The 18,809-nt window shown below is 38.8% G+C and overlaps 1 protein-coding gene across 3 annotated transcripts in view; it reads right to left on the reverse strand.

Moving 5' to 3' along the window:
* The window catches only part of RAD50 (DNA repair-recombination protein (RAD50)), a 446,299-nt gene extending 427,490 nt beyond the window's left edge, over positions 1-18,809 (reverse strand). For all 3 annotated transcript variants that reach the window (XM_089428359.1, XM_089428350.1, XM_089428366.1), the window contains exons 1-2: positions 18,523-18,809; positions 18,327-18,413 (exon numbers count right to left, since the gene is read on the reverse strand). In XM_089428359.1, coding sequence (XP_089284485.1) covers positions 18,327-18,413; positions 18,523-18,645 — 210 coding nt within the window. In that variant the 5' untranslated portion in view covers positions 18,646-18,809. The remainder of the gene's footprint in view (positions 1-18,326; positions 18,414-18,522) is intronic.

Consider the following 18,809-nt stretch of genomic DNA (forward strand, 5'->3'; position numbering starts at 1 on the left):
TATGGTGCCTCCACGTGCGTTAATGAAATACTGCGTTTTCATATGAGTGGTATACATTGCTGCGTTAATGAAATACTGCCTTTTTTTTTTAAAAAAAAAAAAAAAAAAAAAAGTGATATACATTGATATGTATGTGAGATATGTATATGAGCACCTTTTTTAAAAACAGTGATATACATTGATATATGTGAGAAGTCATATATATATGAGCGCCATTTTTTTGTTGAACAAGCGGTGAGCGCCCTCATTAAACAGTGATATATATGTGAGCAGTAATATATATGCTATGGAATGTTAGAAGAAAAATAAATGCATAAGGCAATCATATAAGGATTTAGTTTACAGAAGTTTTTGGCAGAGATATTTTTTTTTTTACAGAATGCATAAGGCTATGACATAAGATTTTTTTTCCAGCAGAAGTCTTGCTGTGGCATAAGTATTTTTTTCTATCAGCAGAAGTTTTTTGTTTACAGTATGCCTTCAAGAGAAAGAAGAAGATACTTCAGAGGCAGGGGGGGCAGACATCCTCAAGCAGAAAAGTCAGATCTGCATTGCATTCGCTGCAAACGAAATGGATCACATGATGCTTCTACATGCAAGCTACCATGGGACAAAGTTGAGCAGAGAAGAAATCAGCAGAAAGGTAAAACTGATGACACAGACAAAGGTAAAGCACCTGAATCCGCTCACTATATTGAGGCACAATGTAACATTGGAGTAAATGAAGATTTGTTTAATGCTTCACTTGCTTCTTCGAAAAATGACTGGTTGCTTGATTCAGGAGCAACCTGTCATATGACTCATAGGAGAGAGATTTCTTTGAAGATTTCACTAACAATGTTGATGGAGCAGTATACTTTGCAGATCAGTCAAAAATCAAGCCATCAGGGCTTGGCACAATCAGGCTTAAACTGCCTGGTCTTCCAGACTTTCTTCTGGATCATGTTCTATATCTCCCACAGCTGAAGAGAAACTTGTTGTCCCTGGTCCACATCCGGCAGCAAGGTCACTCCATTCACATGTTTGATGGCAAGCTTGAGGTAAGAAAGGCATCTGACCACTCACTTGTCATGAGGGGTATAGAAGAAGAAAGACTCCTTAAACTGCAAGGAACCTCTGCTCATGCACAGCATTTCTCATATATTTCTCATCATGAAGAAGGTGCACTTCCATCAAGTTTATTATGGCATGCTAGATTTGGACATTTAAACTATGATAGTCTCCGATTGTTGAAGAAAAATGGTGTTGCTGGTTTGCCTACAATTCCTAGAAAACATAAACAATGTGATGCTTGCATTCTAGGAAAGCATAGCAAACAGTCTTTTCATGATTCACATTCAAGAGCACATAGGAAGCTTGAACTTATTCATTCAGATTTATGTGGTCCAATGCCTGTTCCTTCTGCAAATGGAAATAAATATATCATGACATTTATTGATGATTACACCAGAATGTGTTGGGTTTACTTATTGAAGAACAAATCTGATGCTTTTCAAACATTCAAGAATTTTCATAAATGGATTGAAAATGATGCACAATCTCATATTGGGTCTATTTGCACTGATAATGGAAAAGAATATACATCAAATGAATTTGAACACTATCTTCGCCAACATGGGATTAAACATCAAACAACTGTGCCTTACAATCCTCAACAGAATGGTGTAGCTGAAAGAATGAACAGAACAATTTTGAATATGGTACGATCCATGCTTTTCTTCAAAAATGTAAAGACAATGTTTTGGGCTGATGTTGTTCTATGTGCTGCATATATAAAGAATAGATGTCCATCTAGTGCTATAAGAAACAAGACTCCTTATGAATTGTGGTATGGACATGTTCCTTCGGTAAAACATCTCAGGATTTTTGGTTCCACCTGTTATGCTTTAATACCAAAGGTACATAGAAACAAACTTGGTGCTAGAAGTCGTAAGTGTATCTTCCTGGGGTATTCAAACACATCTAAAGCATACTGCCTTTATGATGAAGTAAATAAAAAGTTTGTTTTATCTAGAGATGTCATTTTTCTTGAATCATCCAAATCTGACAGTGTTGTTGAGCGGCAACTTGATCGCTTGGATAGATTCACAAAACCAAAATCATTTCAAGAGTTTGATAATCAGATTCCACATCTTGAAGGGGGGATTCCTATACTAGATCAACATGTGGAATCTTCTTCTGAAGAACAATCTCCCCTGCATGACACTCCAACAACGGATGATGCTTTAAGTGATGTAATTGATAGAATTGGGAGACTCAATCTTGATTCAGACCCAACTCCATCAACAGAACAGCCTGGACCATCTCAGAAAGGTCCCCCAAAGTGGCTGACAAAGACACTTGAAAGTGTTCATCCTGATGAAATTGGAAAAACAGGAACCAGAAATTCAAACCGACAAGATGGAGGTGATGTAGATAACTCTAATTCACCTGTTGATATGGATGTTACTTATGATTGTGAATTGAACTTGTCTACAGATTTTGAACCAACTTCCTTCAAAGAAGCTGCTTCTCATGATGAATGGAAAGAAGCGATGCAGAAGGAGTATGATGCCCTCATAAAGAATGGCACTTGGAAGCTGGTTGATCCTCCATTTGGAACCAAACCAATTGGCTGCAAGTGGGTCTACAAGAACAAGTACAAAGCTGATGGCTCACTTGACAAGCACAAAGCTAGGCTTGTGGCAAAAGGTTTTGCACAGAAGGAAGGGGTCGATTATGAGGAAACTTTTGCTCCCACAGCAAAATGGGCCACCATCCGGACACTCTTTGCACTAGCTGCTCAGAACGGTTGGAAAGTCCATCAAATGGATGTAAAAACTGCATTCTTGAATGGAGATCTAAAAGAGAATGTTTTTATGTCCCAGCCTGAAGGATTTGCTGTGAAAGGACATGAACACAAAGTATGCAAACTTGTGAAGTCCTTGTATGGCCTCAAACAAGCACCACGAGCCTGGTATGAAAAACTAACTGAGCATCTTCTGAAACTCAACTTCAATCATTTTGATCTTGATGATGCAACTTTATTTGTCAAGAAAGTTGGCAAAACGGTTGTATATCTTGTGGTATATGTAGATGATCTTTTAATGACAGGGAACAATGAAAGCTATATTGCATCCATAAAGAAAGAATTAGGAAAATTTTTTGAAATGACTGATTTGGGCTATGTTCATTACTATCTTGGCATTGAAGTAACCCAACATCCAAAGTCCATATTTCTTTCTCAAAAGAAATACATTGGAGATTTGTTAAACAGATTTGGCATGACAGAGTGCAATCCCCTTTCTACTCCAATGGAACAAAACTTGAAGCTCACATCTATTGAAGGAAAAGAATTTGAGGATGCAACAAAGTATAGACAGCTTGTAGGAAGTCTCATCTACCTCACTACTACCAGACCAGACATTTCATTTGCTGTTGGAATCCTCTCAAGGTTTATGCAAAAGCCTTGTGAAGGACATTGGTCTGCTGCAAAAAGAGTTCTAAGGTACTTGAAGGGAACTCAAGACCTTGGAATCAAGTATACACAAGTGGACGACTTCAACTTGATTGGATACTCTGATTCAGACTTCGATGGAGACAAAGAAACTGGGGTATCTACTTCAGGATATGCTATGAGTCTTGGATCAGGAGCTGTCTCCTGGAGATCACGCAAACAATCAGTACCAGCAGATTCCACAACAGAAGCAGAATATGTGGCAGCAGCTGAAGCAACGAAAGAAATTGTGTGGCTCAGGAAAATTCTTGAAGATTTGCAAGTAAAACAAATACAATCTACTCCACTCATGATTGATAACACATCTGCAATAAAGTTGGCCAAGAATCCAAAGTTCCATGATCGTACTAAGCACATCAATACTAAATATCATCTGATCCGACATCATGTTGAGGCCAAAACAATCCATCTCCGTCATTGTTCCACAAACGAGCAAATTGCAGACATCTTCACCAAAGCGCTTGGAAGAGAAAAGCTTGAAAGATTCAGAACGATGCTTGGACTCACCAACATCCCTTCAGATTAAGGGGGGGAATGTTGACACCTAATCCGAAACGGATGAGGTGAAGCCGGACAGTCATCTAGAAGATGAACTGATCCGTTTTTGTATTTGTATAAATAATAATAGTTGAATGAATAATACACACTCAGTTGTTTTGCGCTCATTAATTTCTGAGCTAGCCTGGCCTGACATAAAATCATCCCTTTCAAAGTGAAACGACTTGCTCAAATCGTGTGATGAGGGAATGAGGCGAGAGTCTTTTTATAACTTGCTAGAGACATCTAGAAACATCCACACAATATTTTTATCCCCAAATAAAAACAAAAAAAAAACAAAAAGAATGTTACTTTGTTGGAAACGTTGTTGTATGGCCTTGAAACATGTTTCAAACTGCACCATGTTTCAGCCTCCTGAAATGTGCAAGTGCAGCCTAAAACATGTTTCCTCGTTTTAGTTTCATCTTTTGGTGGAAACAGCCTCATGCCCAGTGTTTCCTACAACATACCCCATCTTTCAGCTTAAGAAAGAATTGGATTACTCTTCGTCGTAACCCTGCCCATCGAGAAGTGGAGTGATCCACCTGCTAAGCAAATCCCTGGATCCCCCCAACCACACTAGGAGCTCACAACTCCCACTCCTCACTAGCTACCACTACGTAGCATTGCTACCCACTAGAGCCCATTTGGCGCTCATCTCTGACCCCTGTATGTATCCAATAGGTGGACCCCAAGCATCAAGAATTTGTCCCACGCATGCCAATTTGCCCTGCTCTTGTTAGACCACACAATGAAATTTTCTATCCCAACTCCTGACGATACACCCAAACATTGATTGGAGTCTGGACACCCTCCTGTAGACATAGTCTACCATCCACTATCCCTCATGCTCATGTAATGCCTTAGACTGCCTTGCCGCAAGTGCATCATGCAACTCTCTCACAATGACCTCCCCAAGTGTGAACTTAGGGGTGGAACATATGATACCTCAGCAGTAGGCCACACCATCCCTGAGCTTGTAACCCTCAACTCACGCACCCACTACATGTCTCAACTGGAGAGTTTCTTTCTTGCCCATGATACATCGTGTCTCATCCAACATCCTAGGGTAAGCCTCCCTGGTCCTACTACCTATCCTAAGAGCATCAAGAGGTAGCAACCCAACCCTCTGCAACTGTAAGCCATACTGGAGAGTGATAGGCATGTAAATCCCCAAGGGTATGATCAAGCGTCTGCATGGACACTGAAAGTTAATCCCATGGATGCCCCTCTCTCTGTCTTGGTCATGCTAATAACTCCATCAAAAAACTATCTCTGTTGAACAAGATGTCCCCATATGCTCACTAACGTCCTCATCGATCTAGGTGAGCTACACCCAATGGTATGCTTAATGTCCCCATCCATAAGTCTCCTGGGAGTCAACGCTCCAAGAGCCCGTTGTGTCACACCATACACCACTACATACCACCAAGTATCCTTGTACTCCCCGGCAGGCCACTGTACACTACAGCCTACCCCTGTACACCACTAGATACCCTTGCCTATTGTTGTATCACTTTGTATCGTCTAGGGTCCCATATGCACCAATGCATTTGTCACTCTACTAGAAAAGGAGTCAACATCGTGTTTATAAGACCCTTCTGGGCAAAATATAATTGTAAAAAGAAATATTTTGAGTCTAGAAAGTTCTGGAAACTCCAAAGTACAAGTCAACCTTAGAAACATAAGGTCGGCCTAAAGGAGGGAATTCGACCCCTTGAGAAGGCTATATAAAGAAGTAGTTCGACCTCATTTGGGACACTCACTCCACAAGTTCGATCTCTCAAGAAGTTCAATCTGTAGCTGGGAGAAGCAAAAATAGGAGAGTGAATGTTTGGGAGAAGAAAGAAGGGAAAAAAATCTTGTTTTGGGCTCTCTCTCTCTCACACTTACAAAATTCTAGGGTTTCTTAGCTGCAAGAAGAGGTCAAAATTGCAGGACCAAGTTGCAGTAGGACGAAGTGTAGCATCTTGTAGCTGGAAGGAAGGATACTCTATCTAGACCTCGTTGACCTTAGGAGGAGTTGTCTTGCTCCAGGAAGGTCTCAAGAGGAGGTTGATCTAGGGTTTCCTTGGAAGTTCTAAGACCGAAATTGTAGGGTCGAAGTTGCAGGCTCAGTAACAGTATCGAAGTTGCAATGTGTAGCAATTCAGTGCAAAATCAAGGAAGGACTTTAAGAAGGGTTGACTTGCTACTAGGAGGACTTGGTCTAGGGTTTGGGTCTTTGTATCTCATTTGAAGCAGATTCTAAGAAGTGAAGTTTTCGAGTTTCCCCTTGTAGGGGTTTTGCCCTAGCTGAGAGCCTAATATATGTGTCCTCTATTATTGCTATTATTGTTCTTGATATTGTTTGATGAAAAGATCTAACTAAAGAAGAAAAGAAGATAAATAAGATTCACAAGCAAATATCAAGGTTAATGAAAATAAGATTAATAGTTGCCACTATCCATTTTCCAACAAGAACTAGACTAAGATACAACAATGAGATGGTTGCCACTGTCACCTTAGCACTCCACCTCCTGCTCTTTAATGGAATTTCACCACACGAGAGGCTTCCCAGTATATATCACCTAAAAGGTCTTCTGAGTCAATACGTTCAAGGCGATGTAAGTGAAAGGGTTAAAGAAGGTACCTTTTGTTTGGATTAGAGCACAAATCTTTATGTCAAGGAGCAACATACCATAAACTAAGCCTTGAAAATAGTACTTGAGGCCTAAGGTTTCAAGATATGGTTCAATAAAAGTATATTTAGGCATACAAGCACAAGGAAAAGGTTTACTTAAAGGTATGATCAACAATAAGGGATGGTAAGCCTTCAACAAGATTTGAGTTGAGGCCTTGTATAGAAAGAGGATTTACTAGGGCACCAAATTGCCTAGGGTTGATGACCTTAGCCCTAATGAGGCAATTTCCACCAAGAAAAATGTTAGATTTTTAGTTGTTAAGGTCAAACAAGGTAAAAAGATGCCAAATCAGCTCCAATGCTTCAATAGCTCAAGCCCTAGTTGAATTCGGCCTTTGCCTTAGCCTAAGCAGCGTGCCTTGAAGGGCCAAACATGTAAGGGAGAGGAAAAAGGTAAAAGTTTTCAAGAGTTTTGATCATCAATGGGATCTCAATGCCTTTCCCTACTTGAGTGATGGAGTCTTCGTGATTTAAACCATAAATATATCAAATTAATGCATGGTGTTAGGGGGGAAAACCTTTGTTTTCAGTTCTTAACTCCAGCTATTTTTTATGAGGGCAGAAATTAACTAGAAAAATGCTTAATAGATGGTTTTCTAGGTAGTTCAATGAAAATAGATTAAACATGCAACAATTTACCAAGAATTTTCAATAAAAAATTGCATTTAGACAAGGAACAAGTAGAAACCCTACCAATATTTCATTACATGTAAAACCATAAAAGATATGCAATTAATATCACAAATTTTCTAGGAACATGCCTTCTTTCAATCCCAAAAAGATGTCTCCAATAGCAAAAATCCACATAAGATCACAACTCCTCAAGTAACAAAGTACAATAGGCTAAGCTGACCTCTTCCAAAGAGGTTGAAATCCACAAGTGAGATGATGAAAAATGAAATGGGGTGATCCTCCCTTTAGAGGAGTTCCAATACTTCACTAAAAATCTCAAAACAAGTTTAATTTTGAGTAGACACAAAGTAAAATGGGTTATAAGCCAACCTAATAGCTCAACAAATAAAATATGCCAATAAATGCCCACACACGATTCGTAAGCCCTTAATAAGCATGATAGCATGCCTTTTTAGGGCTCAAAATGCTCCAAAGGTGCAAGTGAAGGGCTAGATGAGTCGCCAAGCATCATGATCAACCTCAAATTGAGAAAAGGTCCTCAAATCAAGCCTCAAAGCATCTCCATGTGTCCAAGATCCAACTCTAGGTGCCTTACATTATCTCTATGGGTGCCATGTAAACAATGTGGGTGTACTCTCTCTCTCCAGTGTTGGGGCTTAATCAGGTGCAACAAGCACTCCTCAATCATCTTGGGGGATAATCGTCCTCATTTGAGCTCTAGATCAAGGTCAAGCAGTGTCAAGGCCAGCCTGGGAGCATGTTGGGTCCACTAATGCTAAGTAAGATAAGCTCATTGTTCTTGCATTTGAGGATGCTCTGGGGTGTCCATTAATTTCCAAGGTCAACTAAGTGGCCAATACACTGCTAAATAAGGAAAATGTTGCATTTGCAAGGTCATAATGTTCTCCGGAAGTGTCGTATGGCCTTGGAATCATGTGGAGTAAGAGTGGAATATTATGCCTTCAAGGCCTCAGCTGCTCAAAACTACTTGACAAAACCATCTCAAACTCAAGTAAAAGCAACCATTCCTTAGAGACAATAACCATAGATACATCTAAGTGGACCAAACTTAACTATTAAGGGTATAATAGCACTTCAAACCGGGATCACCTTCAAATATCTAACTAGACCAAGTCTCGTAAAAGTGTTTCCTACCTTTGCAGGGGTGGCTAGGTAATCAACCTTATTAGGTGCTTCCATCCCAAAAGCGAATGTGGCATTTCCAAGGTTTGTTGAAGAAACTTAATACCAACTAACAACCCCTTGTAGGCATTTTGTTATACACTTAGCTAAAAATTGATTTTTTACTTTAATAAATATTCAGCAGTAACGTATTAAATTCTCTCACATTCAACAGTTATTTATGAGCAGAAATACAAATAACTAAGAAATGAATAGCAAACAATCACACCTTTTGACAGAATTATTTGGGGCAATGCCCCTGGAAAAACCCCGAATGGAAAACTAGTGAGCAGGAGAAATTTTATTTCTTATTAGAGGATTTTACAGCATTAAATAACAACATTATAGCCTTGAAAAATAGTGCTCAGCCACCCTCAAACAGCCTCCTCCTCTTTGCAATAAATGCAACCCAACTGCCTCGAAAATCACGTTGTCCTTGCCTCAAATTCTATGTCAATTTTCTGCCTTGAAATTTGTGTTGCTTGGTTGTTGTCCTTGCTGTTGTACCTATTGTACTTTGCCCTTCTCTGCTAAACTTCTCCCTTCGCTCTCCTCCTCTTCTCCAAATCTCATGAAGAAATATTGCCCCTTCACCCCCCCTTCTCCTTTTATAAACTCATTAATTACTAAAACCATTAAATCTTGCCACCTCAAGATTAACGATTGTGACTCAATCTCTCATTGAGATGACTTAAGTCACTTTTAGAAAAAACACTTTCTAAAATCACTTAAGTCACTTTTAGTAATTAAATATAAAAAATATTGTAAAATCACTTTACAAAGTTTATCATCTAGAGAGGCAATCTTCGACATGCTAAGACACCAAGACAATGTGGAAGTCCTGTCGAGCTACAAAATCCAAAAAGGTCAGCGCTTCATTCCATAAGTGTTATTAAGAATAGGTGGCAACAGAAGGAAAAGACTTCATAGGCAAGTGCCATGGCCAAGGTACCAACTAATGAGAATCCACATCCTAAGCATATAGATGTAATAGAGGGAGAAATCGTGGAGGCATGAGTTACACCTTTCCTCGACCTGTTTTTTCCACCCGTCTAGTGCACCTTTTACTTCTTTTTATGATGCTTTTAATGGTGCATAGCTCAAGGATCAAAGCTTGCTCTTATGATATAACATTTATTTTACCCCTTAAAATGAGTCAGTTTCTCACTCAATAAGGTTGGGACATGTAAGGGTTCCTTGTGATGAAATGGAGCATCAAGTGCTAAAGAACCAGGTGATGGCTAATGAGAGGAGTAGAGCTCATGCTAAGTTGTTATCCACGCACCAACTTTTGTGCAAACCATCTTTTGCATTTTAACATTTATTTATCTTTTGTTGTGGTCATCTTATGTTTCTTCATTCTTTTAATTGCATCAACCTCCAGGGCAAAGTTTTCCAACCCTACTCAAGGATGTGGATGTGTGAATGCCAAATCCCAATGAACCAATGAGAATTAACCCAAAGGATGGAGATGGTATAAAGGGAATGATGAAAAGTGTTAAGTATGGAATGGTAATGGCACGCTACCTCAATCCAAGTTTTCCAAGTAGTGCTCCTCCTATAACCCTAAAGCCTAGGAGGAGGTCCCACTAGAGTAACGCCAAAGCTATGTTGTAGGAAACGTTGGTCCCAAGGGCATTTCAGGCTAAAAGCGAAACTAAAACACGGAAAAGTGTTTGGTACGGCCTGGAAACGCGTTTCTGGCTGGCACATTTCACGTTGGGGAAACGTGGCCAGTACAACTGGAAACAAGTTTCCAAGCCGTACAACGGCGTTTCCACTTTATATATTGCTTTTTCCAAAGAAAAAAAATTGTTTTTTTTGCTTTAATATTTGATTGGGCGAATAAAATATCTTATGGATGCTTCTAGATGCCTCTCTCAAGTTATAAAAAAACTCTCGCCTCATTCCCTCATCACACGAATTGAGCAAGTCGTTTCACTTGGAGACAAACAATTTTAGCAAGGAGAAAAGAGGACGAGAGCAGTGGTTTCAGCTAGGGTGTTTTCAACAGTGAGCAAAGGAGATTTCAACAGTAAGAGACAGAGATTTCAGCGGCAAATTTGGAGTGCAGAGTTTCCGACTACGACATTCTTGGTTTCTAGCTCAGTTACAGCCATATTTCTCGTCTTTTGTGGCATTTTGGGGTAGCTTCAGCTACAAAAAATTAATTTGGGTAAGAAACATTCATTTTCTTAGTTTTTTCTTCTATTTTTCTAAGGTTTATGCTTCCAAATATATGAAAAACATTTTTCTTTACAAATTTGTTTTTTTCTCATTTTTTGCAGCAATGGCTTCCAACCAAGGTGCAAGTTCAAGCCCCAGGTCCAACCCAAGGGCTGAATATTATCCTCTTTGGAGGCATGTTTAAAAGCTTCAAAAATGTGGAGGTGGTGGGTCATGGAAACAGCGATGTAATCTTTGCAGTAATTCGTACAAGGGCTCCTACCCAAGAGCACTTCTGGGTCTTGTTTCTCTTTGGGATCTGCCTCGATATCCTGGATGAGCAAGAAGCAAAAGTCGATGGCTTTGAGCACCGCTGAGGCAGAGTACATTGCTGCTAGTATGGCCTCTTGTGAGGCAGTCTCGTTGTGAAATCTCTTCAGTGAGCTATTTGGATTTACATTGGATACCACCGTGATCCTGTGTGACAACCAGAGAGGGATTCGTTTATCAGAGAATCTCGTATTTCATGATTGCTCCAAGCATATCGATATCAGGTACCACTATATTAGGGATATGGTACAGCGGGGAGCAACAAGGGTCCAACATATCCGTACAGATGAACAAGTCATCGCATTTTGACGAAGCCCCTCGGAAAGGTCAAATTCTTGACTTTTTGAGAACGACTTGGTGTCGTTCAGAGACCCTCTTATGAGGGTCGAGTATGATGTATTGAGCTCTGGGAGCTCTAGGAGCTCCAGGGGGCGCGGGGTACTTCTTGGAGCGACATGCAACCATAGGGCGACTCACCATCCCCTGGTGGTGCACTCTGTACAGGGTGAAAGGTTCAACCTTCCCTTGTTGCACCCCGTGGCGACTGTGGAATAGAATCATTAGTTCTCTTGTGGGCCAGGATGATTAGTTCTCCTGTGGGTCAGGATGATTAGTTCTCCATGGCGACTGTGGAACAAGATGATTAGTTCTCCTGTGGACCAAGATGATTAGTTCTCCTATGGAAATTGTTAGACAAGATGATTCGTTCCCCTGTGGACAAGATGATTAGTTCTCCTGTCGAGGCATCCTACCCATGCAGTCTTGGACTCATGGGAAGTACCTCTCATCTGATCAATGAGTAGGAAATGGAGTTAGGGACCATTAGTAGTACTATCGATGGACGCATTGTTGTATCTACCGTACTCCCTATGCTAGGATGACCTCCATTGATCTAGGATCAATGATACTGATCTGGGATAAGTGACAGTGGTATGACAAACTCTGAGATTGACTTTAGGTCAATGGAGGATGGTATGATACATCCTCGATCATTTCTTCTACTTCATAGTTCGAGCAGAGCAGAGTAGAGCAAGGCCAAGCAGTGCAGGGCAGTGCATTTGAAGGTTGGGATAGTAGCGACGGTCAGACAGATTGCAGATGGAGTTCTCCCTAGTTGAGAAAAGTGTTAAAATTGGTAACTAGGGCCAAACTCCTTGTGGGTCATCTCATTTATGGCAGCTGATATTTTTCTCAGATTCCTTTTGTCATGAGGTGTAGGATTGATCTAAAGATCATCCGATTCCGACAAGTATTTATGGAGATATGAATTTATTTGTATTTACTTGACAAATTGTCAAGGTCGGCCAGCAGTTAAATGTGTGGCACACATGCCCAGTGAATCATATAAATACAAGAGAAGTTGATTCATTTTCTCATCATCTCATCTCACTCATTCTTCTCTCTCTCTCCTTAGCTTTGGGTTATACAAGGAGCAGCTCACACGTGGGAAGAAGGAGGACGCATTAGGGCAAGGAGGACGCAAAAGCTGATTAATGTCTCTTTGACCTACGTTGACCAAATGTTGACTCATCAAGGGTGCAGTTTTAGTGTGGTTGCCTCTCCTAGGCAAGCCGCAGATTTTGGCACAAAAATCGAGGCAATCTGTCCACAGGTTTGACTAGCGTTGACTACCCTAGTTTTGGGCAGCAGGTTGACTTCAGTCAATAGTAGTTTGACTGTGTTTTTGGGGTTGTTCAAGGGTTGTTTCTTCAGGCTGTTCGAGGGCTAGTTGACTGGAAATTGACCAAGCATATTGGAGGTCAATTTCAACTCGTTTGACCAACTTTGACTTTGTTGATCTAGGGTTTGTTGTTGCTGATATAAAATTACAGAATTCTGATTTTGTACTACTTCTCTCTGCTGAACTATTGAAGATAAAATAAGATTTGATCAAAGGGTTTCCCCGCATTGGGGTTTGTCCCTGGCTAGCCACCACATCTTGTGTCCCTTGTCTTGGCTTGTTTTCTGTTGATCGTTTAATGTTCTATCTGCACTTTACTTAATGTATATGTGATTGCTAATCTGTGGCTAATAAGAAGAAAAGAAGTAAATTGCTCTAAGCATAGAACATACCATAATTTAACACAGCCTCATAGTCTTTATTGTACTTGCAGCCTCATATATAATAAAGGTTGATTTTGAGATTTGGATATATAATAAAGGTTGATTTTGGATATTCCGATATTGTTATTTTCATTATGTGATCATTTGAGAGTAAATGTGATGTAAATTCAATCATAATGTTTAAACTTTAAATGTAATAAATTATAATGTATCATGTATGCTTTATGATTGCACATAACATTTCTTAAATGTCCTAATATATATATATATATATCACGTTTCCTCGCTTCCAAAAATTGGGGGGATTATGTTTCGTACCTATGCCCATTTCTACACACACACATATATATAGCACGTTTCCTCGTTTCCAAAAATTGGGGGGATTACATTTCGTACCTATGCCCATTTCGAAAACTCGTACTTGTTTCCCCGTATCGTGCAACTTAGGGCAAAAGACTAACCCTCCCGGTAAGGTGAGAGAACAAGTTTATAGTCAAGATCAATCAATCATCCACATTAGCAGTTTATCCATATCAAAATGCCCAAAACATAAGTAAAAGCACTTGGTTGCAAAAAGATTAAAGTACATGTTGAGTGGTAGCCCATCTTCATTCAAGAGGAATGTTGAATGGTGAGAGGTGCATACTCAGTGCAAATGGCAAAGGAATGTGGCACATCATCATCAATGAGCAATGTGTAGGGTTGTTGGTTGGCTTGTTGTCCAAGATAGGAGAAAAGTCCTCCTATAGGATTACCCATTTTGGTGGGTAATAAGGACCAAAAGCCCCCATCTTTTAATTCTCGACATATGTAAAACAAATGGATTAGAAGTTGGTTCATTACATGGAAACCTAATCCTTTCATCTTTTGATTGAATACCAAGCACAAACAAAAAATGAAGCCTTTATTGGCATTACCAAAGAATATTTGACTCGTAATAATTGCAAAATTCTCACAAGTAAAATATATGTACATTTTGAGAAAATTTAATTTTAGGTATAAAAACAGAGTGCAAATCAGCCTTAGGCAGCTCAAAGAAATATATGTCAATCTGTATAGGATCATGCCACGTGGAACCCAAGAGTACATCATTGAAGTCAGCAACATTACCTACAAGTCCCATGTCTTAATATTTCCAAATTATTTTTCAGATGCACGTAGTCGATCAACGAAATCAGCACCTTCATTATTTTCAACAATTTGACTAAAAAGCATGCCAAAGCTTCATTATAAGTCCAAATTTGCGTTTTGAAGTCACTAAGTGTTCTTTATGACATTCCTAGACCTCTCATATGATTAAATTTTCAATCCCAATTCAAAAAGTTATTGTAGAAAAACATGCAATATTTGCTCTCTTATCATAGAAGTGTTAATCACGCTAACATGGCCTCTTGTAATGCAAGCAAATCATGTCAAAATGCTTTCCTAGAGAGAACTACCAGTACGATACTAGAGACTCCTAGGTCTACTAGAACCCTAAATCCTAAAATGGCGTCAATCTATCCTCAAGTAGAAGTTATAAGCCTCCAAAATTTTCTAGATTTTTACTCTTTGAAAATTTTGAAAAAGTCCACACCAAAGTAAAATTGTGCATGTTGGGTTTTGAAGCATAGAATGGTGTATAAGGATGCCCGATACCTTCTAATCTACTTAGAATTTGTGACAAAGGATTAATATACATAGAAGAGCTAATTAACTGCAAAAACAAATGTTTGTGCAGAATAGTTATTTGAGCTAGAGATGCTCTTCCATCAAGGGAGTTATTCACACATAGTTGAAGCCCATTTGTATGAAGCATGTGCAAAGTTGCAGTAGAATGTTGCATATTTTTGTTCCCAAGAACATGTCTTTTTTCTAGATCCTCTTCACAAGTGCAAACAACAAGCAAATGTAGCCCAAAGTAATGAGTTCATGGTGTCATGCTCATGCAGCATAGCCAAGGTGTTATAATCAGTACATAAGTCTTTCCTTGTATGAACAGTCATGCATCTACATGTGTAACCCTTGCAAACTCATAATAGAGTTTATGTGGTATGAAAGAGGGTAGGTGAAGGTTTACATCCATGGAGATGAAGTATCACTTTTTCCCAAGTGCAATTTCTCTCTCCTTTAGATCTCTTTGTTACCCATAGAGCAAAGTGGGTTTACTTTTCCCCACTTGTCATATCATGGCCTATTCTTTTGCAGTAACACTGAGTTGGTTTACTTTTCTCCGCTTGTCATTTCATAGCCCCCCCCTCTATTTGTTCTTTGGCAATTAAATTCTCTTCTTCCCACAAATTTTGAGAAATAAAAAGGACCACTTATTACAAAAAGATTAAGAAAATTAAAGAATTAGATTTACCACACTTCACACAAATGTTTATGTTTACTTTCAAATGTCCTTTGAGACCCGCCTTGTCTATAGCAACTACTCTCTGAAATTCAAATTTGGAAAACAAATTTAATCATAATTTAAAGTGTCTATTTGACTTCTTTCATCCATGAAATTTTAACTTACAACATTTAGAGTAAAGTTGTATGATATGAAGCTAATCTCTGCAGTTAAATTACACAACCTTTTTGACAACTCAAATTACCTTAAAACCTCACACACACCTTACAACTATTGTTCAACAGTATCCAATAAATCTAATACAAAGCAATGAGCAATCAAGTAAAATATAGAAGTGGTCCTTGACTCAGTTTACAAACAGAGTATTCTAGGTTTTAAAGTTGAGATACAACTACTAATTGTGGTTTACTTATCTTTGCATCAGCATTCCTGAAAAAGCTGAAAAAACATTGTTCCTGGCCTTGTACATTAAAGAGACAAATTTCACAAAAACAATCTGTTCTACAAAGCGTCAGCAACAACTACCCGGATTACCTCCTCTTTTCTTTTGGTCCCATAGACAATAAGGTATTAAAGCACCCCACAACCACTCAATTGGATAGAACTAGGGCCATCCAGCATTGCGCCCTACTAGTGTTGCGGGGGAGCCCCCCCCCCACCTCGATCCCGCTCCCAATCCGTGCTCCGAGCGGGAGTGACTCAGGAGCGGGTCGGGAGTGTGCTCCCTAAAAAAAAAAGCTCCCTTCATTTTCGAGAGCGTTTAGCCTTTTTTGCAGTAATGTTCCAAATGCAATTTTTTCAAAGAAACAAATAAGTTTTGAGTGGGGCAGTTTAATGATCAAGCCTATGGCTCTAGTATTGATATGTGATTCATGGTAATGTTAAAATTTAAGTAAAAGGATGAAAATGAAGATTAAGAAGAAAGTAAAAGTGAAATTCTCCTTAATCTTCATTTTCATCCTTTTACTTAAAGTTTTAACATTAACATGAAATGACTCAGGATGTTTGAGAGTGGTTCCGACCTCAATGGATTTCATATGGAAAAAGTAGAATTTTAGATTTCATTCAAAATCCATCAAACTTATCAATTTTCAAGATTTCAGGGTTGCAATGTTTCCATTGAATTTTGTCATGTATTAGGGTATGGAACTCGTATTTAATCAAGAGCACCAATCCCTCTATGTACCTTGATGTAAGTGACATTGGTTGTCGAACTCCTTTATCATGACCCTCCTAAAAATGTATGCATCACTCAAACAAAATCTTGACTTGACATGCTATGCTTTTTCTATCTTATATTAATGTTTAGAGGGTGATATTAATGACAAAGATCCCTATACAGATACAAAGGTAATGACAAAGATATCTCTAGATATTAATGCTTAGAGAGTGATATTAATGACAAAGATCTTGATTTTCCAACAAGATTAAAAAATTAGACATTTCTCGTGGTGACAAGAGGCCCAAGCATAAGCAATAGATAATAGATTTACTTGTCTTTTCTAGTTTCTAGTAGTTTTTATAACTATTAACTCTTTCATAATTATTATGATATTATTTAAACAATATATGACAATTTAAGTTTGAAGTTGGCAATTATAACTCATTAGTAATGAATTATGAATATGATGCTTCATGAAAGTTGAAAGTTGTTTCATTTCATTTTATAACATTTCATTTCATGTTAGATATTATTTGTTGTAATGGTTACACTTAGCTTACAAGTATAACTTTGTTGATCAATGATGATAAATGTTATATATTGAATTTTGAAAGCTTGAAACTTTAAGATTGATGAATCATGAGAATCAATATGTTGTATGTTACTATGTTACTAACTTGTGGACGTGGTTGATGAAGATTACAACTTCTAGATGATTGTTGTTATATGGTTCAATCTATTTTTTTATGTTTTTTATATATGTTTTTGTTGACATATATGTATAAAAATATAAAAATTATATATATTATATAAAAAACGCTCCAGGATTCGCTCCCAAACCGGGAGCTTCTAAAAATGTCGCTCCCGCTCCCAAGTAACACTACTCCCTAGGCTGCACCACTCAAGCTCCAGAAATGGCACAATGAGGACTTGTGGGAAGATCAAAGTCGCTTGGGGGAGAAGTCATTTCATGACACCTATTCAATCCACTGCTAGTTTTGGTCTTTCTACTGAGAGTTATTTGGCCCCCGGTGCTAGGAATGCTTCTACATCTTCATCCTTAACCCTAACGACCATCAACAGCGTGTCAATGTGATCTAGGATTACTCTATAAAGCCTTATAAATCCAGTCACTCCCAAGAGGACATTATTCAGCAGGCACTTGGTGTTGACATTTGTGCTACTGATTCATATGATGATTGAGGCAAATTCACTCTTCTCTTTCTGGAGCTGCATATTAGCTCGGGCTATTTTCTTTACTGCCTCCATTTTCAAGGGTTTCCCTTCTTGGAATAACCTAACCTACGTGTATGCCTATGTTTGTGTTATTTGGTTTTATGCTGAACTAGCAATCATTTTTTACTTCATTTTAGGGTTGTCTTTTGTGACCCGATCATTTTAACTTTTTAATTGTTGGTTATAATCACTACCCTTTGACCAATTTTGGGTTTTAGTATGTACCGAGACAATTGTAGCTTCAATTTAGAAAAGAATATAGAACTGTTTTTTTGGCTGCGAAAAAAGGAAAATGTGAGCGGTTATTCATCTTAGATACGGACTGCACATACCATTCAAAATACAGTACAGCCGAGAAAAAATTCCAATCAACCCCGATTACCTTACCTTAATTCAAACAATATTCAGTGAGAAATCGGTTCTTCAAACAACTAATACCCAACTTTTATTTCATTTAAATTCTTTAATTTACGACATCAAAATGCAAAATAATGGCGTGTACCTTGGGATCATGAATAAAGCTGTGGCCAGACCTTGCGTTTGGAGGCAACTCTCCAGTGCAAGCATGCTTTAGGCATTCAATTATAGTCTGTTCGCCACATTATAAAAATTCAGGCCAAATGAACCGCAAAATGAGTATTGAACATCACTAAATTTAGGTTTTGAAAATGAATTCCTGGTCATTGCGAAAGGCTTACCGTTTTACCAGCACCATTAGGGCCGACGATAAGCGTTAGCGGCTTGTAAAAGGTGATAACGTGGGTATTTTCCGGGCTGAAGCTCCGGATTCCCTTTATAAGCATCTTATCGACGGTACTCATGGTTATATGTTCAGTCCAAGCAAAGCCCGAGTAGGGTTGGATTCAGAGCAATGATCTCTCCCTCGCTACCTGTAAAGTTATGGGTTCCCGCAGTTCTCGAAAATTCCCGCTCTAACTCTGTAGGGAAGAGAATTCTCAGTACCGTGTGCGCTCTACCCTCCCTT

This window comes from Pinus tabuliformis, chromosome 6, assembly GCF_031772625.1.
Source record: "Pinus tabuliformis cultivar Carrire ecotype Pingquan chromosome 6, CPIR1, whole genome shotgun sequence".
Taxonomy (NCBI): Eukaryota; Viridiplantae; Streptophyta; class Pinopsida; order Pinales; family Pinaceae; genus Pinus; species Pinus tabuliformis.